Source organism: Malania oleifera, chromosome 11 (genome assembly GCF_029873635.1).
Source record: "Malania oleifera isolate guangnan ecotype guangnan chromosome 11, ASM2987363v1, whole genome shotgun sequence".
Classification (NCBI taxonomy): Eukaryota; Viridiplantae; Streptophyta; class Magnoliopsida; order Santalales; family Ximeniaceae; genus Malania; species Malania oleifera.
In genome coordinates, this window is record NC_080427.1 from 7,312,392 (window position 1) to 7,326,640 (window position 14,249).

The following is a 14,249-nucleotide window of genomic DNA, read 5'->3' on the forward strand; positions in this document are numbered from 1 at the left end:
AAAATAAATGAAATAAATAAGAAAAGAAGAAGGGAAAAAAAAAGGGGGCAAATAGCAGGATTTGTCGACGAAGCCCCTGATTTTGTCAACGAAGGTCCTTCTGTGGTTCGTCGACGAAATTCAGGCATCGTAGATGAAGAAATCCCGAATGATAAGAAAATATCAAACTTAAGGTTCGTCGAAGAAACCCTTCCTTTATCGGCGAACGGTCTTCTGTAATTCGTCGATGAAGGCAACAATTCGTCGACGAAGTTGGCTAAGTCAATGGCCTATAAATACAAATTTTAGTTGCTTAAGGAGTAAGAAATCTTCTCTCTCTCTCTCTCTCTCTCTCTCTCTCTCTCTCTCTCTCTCTCTCTCTCTCTCTCTCTCTCTCTCTCTCTCTAAGCCGGATCCTCACTCTCTCTCTCTTTTTGGATTCTTTGTCGTTCATCGCTCGAATCGACGATCAGAAGTTACCACGAGGATCAGGAGGGAAATTCTCTACAAGTCTAGTGGAGTAGATTCTTAAATGGGGTCTTTCTAGGCACCACTCCAAAACTAGGGTAAGTAGGTATTTTGGAGTTTTATTGTTGTTTTGAAGTATAGGGGGCCTAGGAAGCGTTTAATGAAAAGTATTTTGTGGGTTGGGATGATTAATTTGGGGAAAATGTATTTCAGAGTTTTGAGTTTTGAATGTCGTAGGGCGTGGATTAAGGGTGTCAGAAGGCTTTCCAGTAAGCCAAGTAAGAGGATTAAGTTAAGTCATAAATTTTATTAAAATTGAGCCTAACAAAATGCTATATTTGTATATTTATGTTTTCAATTGTTATTTTGAAAACCAACCATTCAAAATGGTCTTTTCAAACCTAGGATATATGATATGGTATTTTCAGTAAAAATGAATGGCGGAAAGTATAGTTTGACGCTATAAATAGGATATAATCTATATGGAAAATTGTGTGGCATATGTATAATATTTTGGGGTTATTGTATAACCGAGGTTATGAAATGTTTGTGAAATATTGAAATGTTTGTGAAATACTGGAACCGTTTATGAAACGCAAGAAGATTTTATATGAAGGCCGCAAGGGCCGAGTTTTATATGATGGCCGTGAGGGCCAAGTTTTATAACATGACAAATTTTATATGAAATAAGTTTGAAATAGAGTTTTTATTACTTAAATTGCATGATATGCTTTAGGAACCCTGAGGACTAGTTATGTTATAAGCACGGTACCATTACTAGAAATTCAATATTTGGCCATGTGAGCCCACACTGTTCTAGATAGCAGTGTAGGGTGGTTTCAGCCGATTAGTCACTATAGAGGGTGTACCTTCCTTGGAAGTCCGGACTTTCAGGATGTAGTAGGGCAATCGAAACCCCGCAAGCAAGTTGCGGATGCCTACGTAGTCAAAGTTAGATGCAGACGTATGTTTTGACTTAGTATGAGTTTATCACCTCAGGCTTAGTTCAGCCTTCGGGTCGCACAACCTGTGCCATTGGGGAAGTAAATGGCGTTAGTCATAGGGAATATATTTTATGCATATCTATAAATTTATGTAAATGATGTTATTTAATTACTGAATTGTTTATATCATGAAAATGAGATGAGTATTTTCAGCAGTATAAAGTGAGTACAATGTATAAATGCTATTTTCAGTTAAATGAAGGATGGATGTTTTCTGTAAACACTTAATGCATGGTGACCACACACTGATGTTAACTTAATCTGCCTTACTGAGAAGTGTCTCACCCCAATACACAAATTATCTTTTCAGGACCATCTCGAAGTCGAGTTTAGAGAACTCCAGGGCAGGTTGATTGCCAGTTAGTTTTTTGTGAGTGTCAGTAAGAGCTCCGCTGGATATACGTTGGGTTTGAAGCCCTGACTATGCAATATGGTTGTATAGACTAGAATGGGTTTTGTTTTGTATTATGGATTGTAGTATGGATGTTTGGAAACTTTTATGTATAAAATAAATTTAGAGCTCTCGTAGTGTATGTTTGGAGAATGTTTCATTATTTTCGCTACATTTATTTATGATGAATATGGTATCAGTACACAGACGTTACTATAGTAGCACCCCGGGCCCACATGGCAGGTCGGGGCATTACAACTTACTTGGTATGATAGAATTGAATGGAATTAGAATGGAATGGAGTGAAAAGTTATATAGCGAATATGTGAAAATGTATTTTTTTTAAAAAAATACTTTTATTTTATTTAATTACATTCTTGTGTATCAAACATTATGCAAGAATCTTCATATCATTTCCATCCCTTAAATTAGATTGCCACCACTCCAAATTCCTAACAAAGGAAACAGAATCCTGCATATTGATACTAGTGATTTCTATTAGGGAGCAGCTCTTTTTTAGAATCCTAATTTGTGATTCTCGATTTAGATCACTTGATTCTCCCATTTTTGCTTACCTTTCTTCTTTTGAGTAGTGAAGAATGCCGTTGATTCAACCCTTGGATTTGGGCTGACTTTTGAGTATTATATTTTCTCTTATATTCTAGTTAGGCTGGCTCGCGCAATGATCATAGAACCTTGAGGAAGTACCACTGATTTTTTTTTTTCTTGGTACAATTTCAGGCACATGCTCTTCATGAGAGTAGTGTGGTTCCTCATCCCATCTTGGAGGCCATCGTATCTTTGTACTATTGCTGAGACTTTGTACTATTGCGGAGACTTCTTGGATATAAAATCTCCTCTTTGCGCTTTGAATCCTCCTTTCGCCTACAACACTATGGTGGCATGACTTGCATTACAGCCAACCTTATGTTTCTTTCTCAAAACAAGCAACTTCAACTTGAATTACATTTTATGGTGGCATGACTTGCATTATAGTCAACCCTATGTTTCATTCTCAAAACAGGGGACTTCAACTTGAATTACATTTTATGGTGGCATGACTTAGATTACAACCAATCCTATGTTTCATTCTCAAAACAAGCGACTTCAACTTGAATTACATTTTGTTTATGTCAGAGTTGTGAAGGACAATTTGACCGTCAAATATGTCCCCCATCGTTTATTCAATAAAAACCAGAGCACATATACGTGATCTTAGTGTGATTTTCATAGGTACTTGCATACATTAACTATTCTTATTGAACAGAAACTGTTTACATTAACTATTCTGATGAAGGGATACCATATAACATATGGAAAAGAATGGCTTGACTTATTAATTATTTCCAAACACCACCCCCCACCCCCCTTTCCAAACACAGAGTCAGAGGTCCAAACCTCCAATCAATAAAATTTTATTTAAATATTTAAAAAAAAATAAAAATCAAAGAAATTAGGAATTGAGGCTTGATGATCTTCAGTCCTGAGGGGAAGGTGTCATGTTTAATCAGATCCTTGCGTTGTGTTTGGCTCAAAAAATAGCTATTTAAGATGCAATATACTAAAAATTTTGATAACAAGAGGAAATAACCATTTCTTATACATTCCTTACTCTTTTATCAAACATGTAATAAGAAAAAATATATATACATTCATTGAAAATAATTATTCCTTTTCTGCATTATGGATCAATAAAAATATCACATTGTTTGTTTTATGACAACATTTTTTCATATAAATATTTATAATTTACTTGAAACTAATTTTTTATAACTAATCTAATTCTAAGAACAGACATTTCGCAAACCAAATGTAGACATCTTATGAACTGAAGTAACCAAAAAGGGAAACTTCTCTGATAATATTGCGCCACCCAAAACAACGTGCAATTAACTGAATAATCCAATTAAGAGCTATAAATCGTTTAAATTGACTAGCTGCCATTAAAAAAACCTAATTTAAATCTGCTGAAGAATTACAAGAATTCATTTGAGTCATATAAATAGCTTAACTTCTCCCAACTGCCAGATATTTGGTGAACAAAATCTTTTGGCTAACAATACCAATCAGTCCATATTCTCCATAAAATGCCTTCCAGGTGAACAAACTTCGCTACTATCACACTACGCAATGAAATGAACGGAAGCCCACCACTCAACGCTTACCACCACCACCTCCAATCTTAGGACCCTTCGGGGCAGCACCCTTGGGAAAATTACCCTTGCCCTGTGACTTTTGTGTCTTGGCCATCACTTCTGCCTTCTTTGCCTTCTTTTCATCCTTCGTTTTCTTAATCCTTTCCTTAATTTCACTGCAAAATTTACAAGATCAGTCAATACAACGGTCCAGAAACAGCAATCAGTATTCAGTGAAGTTTGCTCGCAATCATCACACAAACTCACCGAAGGGCAGCCTCTCTCGCAGCATCTCGAACTTCAGGTTTCTCAGACCTTTTCTTTTGGATAACCTCCAAGGTAGCACCCACTATGGACCTAGAGTACGGCTTCTTATTGGTGCGTCGCCTCTTTTTTACAGCTTCTGCAGCAATATCCTGAAAATTTGTCAAGACAACAGGCACATTAAATCTGTTGGCTGCCCATACCATGATGGCTTTTAAGAACCAGAACTGAAACTGAAACACAAATGAGGACATGCAGAGGAAGTTGAATATAAGCCTTGAAATCACAGCATAGGACTAACTAGGTGTTGTAGGAGCCTGCAAGACCAAAACTTATAATTATCAAATGTCAAAATCAGTCACATTTTAATTAATTTTGGTACTCATACACTCATCGATCTGCTTTTCACCTGTAAACTAAGTGTAAAAAGAAAAAGTATTCTTGAGTAGATTCAACAAGCGGCCTTTGAGATCTTTCTAAATTAAGTATAACAAGCTTCAAAGGTCAGTCCCACCTTCTTATGCTGCTTCCTGTACATGGCTGTCCAAGTAAGTTTCGATGGCTTCAACCGGTTGTGGAAGTACCTTTTGCATTTTGAATTGGCAAACAGGAACACCTATATTCACATATCATATCATTAATAACATAAACTCAAAAAAGGGGGGGCATGGGAAAATACTATTCAGTGAAAAAATAAATAAGATACCTGAGAATCCGAACGAACAAATCTGATGCCCCTCCCAGGGTATATCTTAGCTCCACTGAAACGGCACAGCTCCGTCCTGACATGATAACAGTGGTATTATTTTTTTTACTTTGGTTATTCAGGCATTTATTCTAATAAAATTTTGTAATATAAAAAGTAGTATATGGTAATAAGAAAGTATAAGAAAGCATGAATGATCCCACACTAGTAGGATCATAATTCAGTTCATCAAATCAATTTGATGGACAATATTTTAAGCTGCAAAAAATCTCAAGGCTTCTTAAATTCATGACTTATAATGCAAAGAAAACCATCATTACAGAAGACACTAACATTTTATGACAGATGTCACATGAAGTTGGATAGTCGAAGCTGCCACACATCTATCATGATGTTCTATACTCTCCATCATCATTCAAATGACACTACCAATTACTAGTGAAAATCCCAAAACCTGACAATTTTATTATGATACTATCTTCACTAGAACAACACTATCATCATGGAAGTGGAAAGTGGTATATTCAGGCAGATATGGTTGCATCTCCACCCCCGCCCACTCCTCTCTCCCTTTTTTAACAATACATGTTGGCCTTGTTTAAATGACAAGGATAAGCAAATAAATAACGACAAAGAAGCCACATAGGCTCCAAAACTCAAACACCATTACTTACACACTGCCCTACGGCCCATGAGCAATTTGGAAAAAAAAAAATTCTAATTCATTTTCGTGTTTTTAATAGACCTTCAGTGAATCAATGTTCAACTTACAGGACAAGCAAAAATGAAATACCCACTAAACTTGAATCCAAAAACAAACAAACAAACAAAAAATCAGGGGGAAAAAAACCAACAGTTTTCTAGGCCCATTAAGAATTTCCATATTGTTTTTTCAAAAATTTATGCATGTATTAAGTGAACATTGTTTGCACTTCCCTAAATTGTATATGCATGTGCCTGTGTGGAAAATATTAATGGCCACCGCTTTACGGGCAAGTTAGCATTGTACCCATATTTATTATGTCAAAAATGCCTCTCCTTTTCATTTAATGCTAAAGCTAGTTTCGCCTCATAAAAATATCAAAAACTTCTTACCTTCCTCCTGTCCCAAAAAGTTTCATCATTTCAATCTTTCTTGGCCTTCTCTCTAATAAAACATCTCTTCCCTTTTGCACAACAAACTAAAGTTGGATTCCAATCCACATTTCAAATACCATGAAGGATCCCAGTCGGCATGGTTTTGTTCATTGACATTGCCATGTTCTTGTCCCTTGGCCTATTTATTGTAGCTGTAGAAGTACCAGGGACACTCCTGGTGCCTGAACAGTCAATAATGTACTGCTAGGTTGAGCATGAAACAGGCTATGCTGGCACGGTTTCAACACCTTCATACACTCCCACTCCCAAGTATTAATGTGATATTGTATTCCAACTGTTCTTCTATATGATTCTGTTTGTCAAAGAGTGGCATGATTACATAAGAATTATAGAGAAAACAAAAGAAGCTGTTCTATTGCACCCTAAGGAAATTAATTGTTGCTGCCACCTCCCACTCCCCAATCCTTCATTCCTTTGTCCACAAGTCTTTTTATGAGTAAAATAGAATATTAAAAGAAGAAACCAGAAGTGCACTAGCAGTATACCAGAGAGAAAAGAAGAAACAATAGAATAACAAACAGATCCCCTTAGCTACAGCAGGAAGCAAAGCTTAAATTTTACAACCCACGCATCCACAACACCCCCCCCCCCCAAAAAAAAAAAAACTGTTGTGCAGTAAGGTGTTTTGAAAATACAAATTACACTCAAATCTAATTGTGTTTGGTTTGCAAATTCAACCAGCAATTCCATGGAATTCTCATTAATTCTAAGGTTTTTCCATGTTTGTTTCACATAATTGGAATGGTACATATTCCCACAACATTCGTCACACGCCAGCATCCCCATTCTCATTCAAATATGTGGGTACCCGGATTCCTAGCTGGGGGAAATCACCAAAAAAGCATGAAATGACAAAAAACCTCAAATATATTTCAAAAATCCAAAAACAGAGTACATGTTTATATAGCCTATTTCATTCCCAATCTCACTCCCTCTCCCTCTCTCTTCAACTACTTCTCCCTCATCATCACCCTCTTATTTTAATAGTTTTTTTTTTTTATATTGTGTTTTTAATGAGTTGATTTTTTAGTACTTTAGTTTTTAATTGTTGAATTTTGAGCTAAAACACCATAGCATTTCTCTTTTGTAAAGTCTCATTGTTCAAACCAAACATGAGAACTTCACATTCCCATGAATCTATTTATAATAGCTTCCAAACCATACATGAGAATCTTATATTCCAAGTATCAAGATTCCTGGAAATCACAACACCAGCAAGCATCTTAAACCCATGAACTAAATGCCACACAAAGGTCAAATGGGATTACTGCTGGCATATAAAGTGTGTGCGATGCTAACTTGCACAATTAACATTTTCAATTACCATTTTCCCATGCACACACTGGCACACATTTACATCTCTATATTAACTAGCAACAATTCATTTTTCTAAAAAACATAACTACAAACCACTTGTGGTTCTAGAAAAAGTTACAAAAACCCTCCTTCTAGTTTAACCAAAAAAACAATGAGCCACTCCAGTTTTATTATCATCACTAACCCCATTCTGGTTTTCAAAACTATACAAAAGTATAGCGTCATCATTTTTCTTGACATAAATCAATATATTAGGTTGATTGGTATCACCCAAAAATTATGAAAATGAAAATCAAAAACAGAAATTAAAAATCAAAAATCAACAATAGTTAATATTTTTAAAACCAAAAGAAATTAAAAACTTGATTGAATAAATGCTCATTTTTTTCATTAAATCAAATAAAAATTAAAATAATATGATTAAAAATAGATACAAAATAATACAAGTTAAAAATAATATAATAGAAATAAAAATTATTTATGCTCATTAAAAAAATAATAATAGAAATAAAAATAATTTATGTTCATTTGCTTAATTATAAAATTTCAGAATTCACTTTACAATTATTTTACTTGACAATTGATAAATAGTAAATGACTCTTTAAAATGGATTTTATTTTTTAAAATTTTTTTTTAAAAAAAATTATGAATATTTTATTTAAATTATATTTTTCAATTCATATTATCATTTTATTTTAATTTTAATTGAAAAATATGTATTAAATGAATGATTTAAACTACAAAAGTTAATTCTAGATATTAAAGTATTCTAACAATAGGTTGCAAAAAAACCTAGAAACCATAAAATCTAGTCACAATTTTTTTTAAAACAACTGAAAATCGACAGTAGAAACAAAACTAGCAACATAAATAACGTTTTCGTAATCTATTTCTTCACTGTACAAAAACAAAAATAGAAACAATATCAAATAGACTCTTAGACGAACATGTTGCTTTTTGGGACAAAATTTCCTTAAATGAGATCACTCTTTTTTATTAAACCACAATACTGTACAGTCTTTGTATAATCTACTAACAAGAAAGAAATACTTAAGATCAAAAAAGGATTGATAAGCTCCTATATAAACAAAGGAAAACATTCAAACAAAAACCAAAAGAATACACACATCATCCCAACAAAACTGACAAATCCCACTCAAAAGTTCTAAGATTAGATTTTGTTAGGTCTTCAGTAGTCCATATCTTTCAAACACTCATTCTTAAATGTTCTAGTACACTGAAGGTCAAATTACCATAGGTTATTTATGCTTTTTTTTATATGTTGTGTTAGGCACAAGGTTCTTGTCCTACTGCAACTCGACCAAGGCAAGGCAGTGCCAAAGGCATAGTGAGGCACAACTAGGCATAAGGCTTTTTGGAGAGCATCCCTGATCCATTTTTTTATTTTTCCCATAACCAATGGGTATTTAGCCCCCCCACTTTTTGGACCCCACTAATTCCTAGGGCAAGGGAACGTCTGTAATTTCCCACTATTATCCATACCTTTGCCATTGGTCCGACTTGTCGAGGTTATCCATTATTGACTTAATATAACCTTTTTTTCCTTTCAATTTGAACCATATACTACATCTGCATATGATTAAAAAATACCTTGACTAGGTTAAGGCAAGGTAGTCAAAGGCACCATGGTTTTAAATCGCGGTAGCGGGTAGCGTAACATAACGGTAACGGGTGTAACGGGAAGCTGGAGTAGCGGATGTTACGTAACGGGAAGCGGGTGTAACAGCTGTGAATTTTTTTGAAGCACGCACAACCTTGTGCATATTAGCGTACTTGCATGTTTTGAACTTTTAGCCATTCTTAGAAAGGGTTTTAGTGTATTTTGGACCCTTTAGTTCGAGTAACTAAGTTGTTTGGTAAGGGCAACAAGTTTACATTTGTTTAAAACCATCATTGATAGAAAATTACATGTGTGCGCGTATTTATACTTCTCATTGTTCTTATCTGTGATAAATTCTTATGTGTGCTAAATGAATTAATAAAATAAAATATATTATACACTCCATTAATCGATTAGACACATAAGACATACGAATAATATAAATATAAAATAGTTAGAAAAGAAAGAAGGTTGAAGTTGAAAAATAAAGAACATAAATATCACATTACTAATATTATTAAAAAAAAAAATTTCCTAACAAGTTAGTGTTTTGAAATTGTTAATTAATGCATCTATTGTGAGTATTTAAAGAAATAGTAAATTTTGCATCATTGTCATCCTCATTATAATCTTTTCCCCCTCTTGCGACTTGGTATATTGAGAATGATATATGAAAGAGAGAGAAAAAGTGAGAAAAAAAAGTAAAAAATAAAACATTTTTTTGGTGTAACAGTCCTGTAGCGGTTACGTAATGGCTGTAGCGGCCTTTACGTAACGGTCGCGGTCCGTAACGGCTGCTACGGTCGTGATTTTTCTTCCCACCGATTTCGCGGTGTGTAACGGTATCGGTAACCCAAAAAACCTTTACGTAACGGCGTTACGTAACGGTCGCGGCCTTTATTTAAAACCATGAAAGGCACAATAAGGTGCCCATACTATCCATTTGGGTGCAAACGGACCAAGCTACTCATTAGCAGTCCAGGAGTTCGACTAGGTAAAAGCTCCTTCGGGCCCGTTTATTACATAAATGAGCAATTTCCAAGTCTAATTTCAAACTCATTTATTAAACAAGCCAAGCTTGAACACTAATGAGCTCGACCTATTTCGACTTGTAACTCAATTAGGCTCGATAATAAGTTCGAATTAGACTTGTTCATAAACTCATTCAATAGACTTAAATTAAACTTCAGGGTGATGGGACTGTTTAGATTAGTTTTTGATTTATTTAAACAAACAAAAAATTATCGTACTACACTTATTTTAATTGCATATTTCTCACCTTGTTCTTTAGTCTTCACTCCCTCCTTTTGTAGTTCCAAAGCCCTTATTCTGTTATCATCCTTCTTATTATTTTTCTTTTTCTTTTTCTTCTCCGTCACAGCAACATTCTCTACCTTACTCCATTATCTGTCTTCTTACCATCCGCATCTCTTTTCCTTTTCTTCTTCCTTCACTACCTCTAAATCGGATTCCTTCGTCACTTCCCCCTCATCCCCACCACTAATACTTCTAATCTTTTAACTTTGTGGAGCAAGAGTTTGAGTTTCACTCCTCTCTCTTAGACAATTTGGCTTTCTGGGTTGTAGAGCCCAAAAGTTAATTCAGGGCTTGGATCTGAAAATTCGTTTCTGGGTCTAATGAATTCACATTCACCGAGTGGTCACCACCCATAGAAGCTTCCAGAGATTTGGTTACAGCATCTCTCATCTTTTACTTGAGCTCCTTGTTTGATAATACCATCTTTATTTGCAACTAACAATAGAAACGGGAGAAAGAAAGGAAAGAATTTTTCCCACATCAAGTACATCACAAAATTGAGAGCTTGCTCTTCATAAAATGCCACCTAGCTCTAGTCATTAGTCATGCATACGGGCACTGGGCTTGGGCTTCATCTATTCCAATAGAATTGGCTGATCCCAGAGTTCACTTCACAGACTCAAAAGTTTTTGTAATTAGAAAAATATTGAACCAAAATTAGAAATATTGAGCATGTGGGAAGATAAAATGAATCAAACCCAAGCTTCAGCTCGGGCTTGTAGTTTTATTTTCGAGCCAAGCTCGAGCCCATATTTTTGAGCTCATTCTAATTTGAGCTTGATCCCGAGCCAAGCTTTTTGTTTACCAAGCCAAGCCTGAACACATTAAAGCTCGGCTCGGCTTGGCTCATTTGCAGCTCTAATTATCCACTAAGCATGAGGCTTTTTGAAGTGCACCTGGTCCATTTTTTTATTTTTTCCTCAACCAATGGTATTTAGGCCCCCTTTTGAGGCCCTCACTAATTCCCGGGGTAGGGGGCTTGCCTAACTTCCCACCCTCCACCAGGTAAGTATGAGATTCAAACTCCTAATGGATAAAAAGCATTCTCTATATTTTTGCCACTGGGGAGACTTGTGGGAGTTATCCAATTTTGACTTATTACAACCTTTTTTTTCTTTCAATCTGAACCATCTTAATATGTGTGTATGATTAAAAAATGGGAGGAATATTGGATCAGAGTTGTCATTATCCGTTCCTATGCAAACTGCAGTGTCTCTCAAGCTCCTCATTCTTGATTGAAGGCAGCAGCAACTAGAACCTTTGCTACTAAAACAAGGCAGCCCTATGAGCTCTCTTCTCATGAGGGAAGACCACATCAGTCTTTTTCTCACTGTGTTTCTTTTGCTTCTTCCTCTTCCTCTTGATCACCCAGCTTTTTCTTCTTTCTTCTTCTGGCCCACTGCTCATGATCAGAACTGCTGCGGTCCTCTTTTTTCCTCCTCTATTTCTCATGACCAGCTCCCCCCTGCCCTCCAAATTTTGATGCTCTCTTTTTTAGCTGTTTGTTATGGGAATTCTGCTGCTTTGTTTTAGTTAACAGAAAAACATCTGCATGCTGTTTTTTTTCCCTACAGGCACTGATAAGTTGAATTCTATGCCCACTACTTTAATATCTATAATATAAGTCAAACTACTGAATCTTTAAGGTATTTCCTAATTCAAATATTAGTGCTGCTATTTTCAAAAATCAAAAATTTATTATACAAGGCATTTTACATCCAATTGTAATGACTTTGACCTCGCGCCTAGGCTTCAGAAACCTTCAGTGCCTCGGTGCAACTAGTGCCTTTAACACTATGGTCCATCGTGCTAGGACATATTCTGCTACTCTTGCAGCAAAAATTCCACTCTGAATTTTCTCTATTTTGGACTTTTTGGGGTGCAATTTTTCTTTCAATATAATTCAGATTAAAATTTTAATTACCGAAACCATTCACAAGATAACAAATCTCAAACTGAATTTTCCTCGAAAGCTGTCCAAAGACTGCATTAACACCAAGGAAGCACAAATACCTATCCATGACAGAGACACAACAAGATACTGAGACGGCTATATGGATGTTTCAAAAAACTGGGATGCAACACAGCAAGGACACACAAATAATTAATTTACAATGCATATATACATATACATTTGCACATTTATTGGCTTTTCCATTTTGGATGTAAAATATTCAGGTAAAATAAATGGAAGATAAATTCTAGGCATTCTCATACACATGTTACAAATATATTTCATCCATGTGCATTGATTGCATTAATATTTCATAATTTCATATTAAACATTCATAAAAGTACCACCAAATTTATTAGATATCATGAGCCCAACCAACACGGAGTATGCAAAAAAACTGCTTCAATAACAAACCCAGAAACCAAGAAGCAGAAAACAATCAAGATAGGGTGGTCTCGAAAGTATCCAAAACACATCCAAAAGAGTCTTAAAATGCCCCAAACTGGCCATTTAAGAAAATAAATTAAATTTTGGTCAGATATGCGTCCTTCCATGTCAGCAGAGGATCTCAGACACTGACACTCCATGGATTTAGAGTGTCACTGCGTCTGTGCTTCCTAGCCTCAGATCCTTACCTCCATCCTAGCACGAGACGTACAACTTTGCCCCATTAACACCTGCTTAATGGAAACTAACTACAAAGCCAACAGTAACCTTGTACAATGCACTAAGATTCAGTCAGGACACAGGAGCAAACTACACAGAAAGGGTGGTTAGTAATACATAATTTTGGGGCAATATCATAAAAGGTATTATGACAAGGCATCATGGGTATTCTTGAAAGGATCTAGAAACAAAAATAATGCCTAGGTTCGCAAAAGGTTAGGTTTGCAATGCAGACTGTCCAGTAGTTATCTCTTCAAAAATTATATGTTGAAACAATTAATGAAATACTTGACTGAAACTGTTTCCTCGACACATCTTAAATGACTCACAGACCTCACAATCAACTTTTTCTTTCCCTGACAATCAGTGATCTCAAAATCCCAACATGGTAGCAAAAAGAAACAATAATCAGAAGGCCATAAACAATATGTCGTTTTGGATTTGCAGAAACGAGTAATAAAATCAGACAATGGTGAAATTTGGCACATAGCTAACAAGTTCCAATAGCCCATCTAGCTACTTCTTCGAGTCTACGCAGTTCTTCCACTATTGGCTCCTAATCTGCATCTGATGGCCCACATGTTTACGACTAATTGGACTACAAAGCCTAGCAAAGCTCATATTAGCTAAAAATTGCACACATACAAGCAGATTGTGTCCAATCCATTCCATTTATGAGGACAACACCGAAGCACACGCCCGCATGGTGCAAGGGAAGGGAGAAGATGAAAAAACAACCATGAGATCCAGACATCAAAGAGATCTACAATAAGTATAAGGAAGAATTCATGCATTACACACAGGTCAGATATTAAAATGGTGACGAGCCCTTCGAAATAATGGAGAACAAATTCAGAGAGAGAGAGAGAGAGAGAGAGAGAGAGAGGTACTTGAGAACCATGGCTGCTCTTGGTGCTGTGGCGACGTTCGTCGTAGCGGGAAGTGCCGGAGAAGTAACCCTAAATGGCCATTTTGATGGGCCGTTATATTGTTGGGCTCATTGGGCATCGTTGGTTTCACATCAATCCATAGAATTTAACTAAGTAAAAGAGTAAAAGAGTGAAGTAGCCACAAAAATTAAAATTTTAATTTTATCCTTCATTTTATATTTATAAAATTTAAATATTATATTAATCAAAATATCATCCCTTTCCATGTTCACTCCTCGTCTATTAGACTTCCACTTTGTTCACAAATTAATCATTCATGAAAAACATTAAAATCTCGCTTTCATTCAAAATCCAAAAAATTAATTATCACACTTTTCA

At 35.5% G+C, this 14,249-nt stretch overlaps 1 protein-coding gene across 1 annotated transcript; it reads right to left on the reverse strand.

Moving 5' to 3' along the window:
* Positions 1–3,676: 3,676 nt before the first annotated feature.
* LOC131168295 (large ribosomal subunit protein eL24) lies at positions 3,677–14,021 on the reverse strand. The gene is made up of 5 exons (XM_058127620.1): positions 13,872–14,021; positions 4,948–5,023; positions 4,756–4,857; positions 4,245–4,393; positions 3,677–4,153 (listed from the first exon to the last, which is right to left on the reverse strand). The coding sequence occupies exons 1-5, from the start codon at positions 13,880–13,882 to the stop codon at positions 3,997–3,999; spliced, it is 495 nt and encodes a 164-aa protein (XP_057983603.1). The 5' UTR covers positions 13,883–14,021; the 3' UTR covers positions 3,677–3,996.
* Between the last annotated feature and the right edge of the window lie 228 nt (positions 14,022–14,249).

Bases quoted from the DNA above. Each gene is read 5' to 3' on its own strand.
- LOC131168295 (XM_058127620.1), bottom strand. The intron at 4,858-4,947 runs GTATCTTATTTA...ATGTGAATATAG, and splicing joins TTGTTCGTTCGGATTCTCAG to GTGTTCCTGTTTGCCAATTC. The intron at 4,394-4,755 runs GTGGGACTGACC...ACAAATTTTCAG, and splicing joins ACAGGAAGCAGCATAAGAAG to GATATTGCTGCAGAAGCTGT.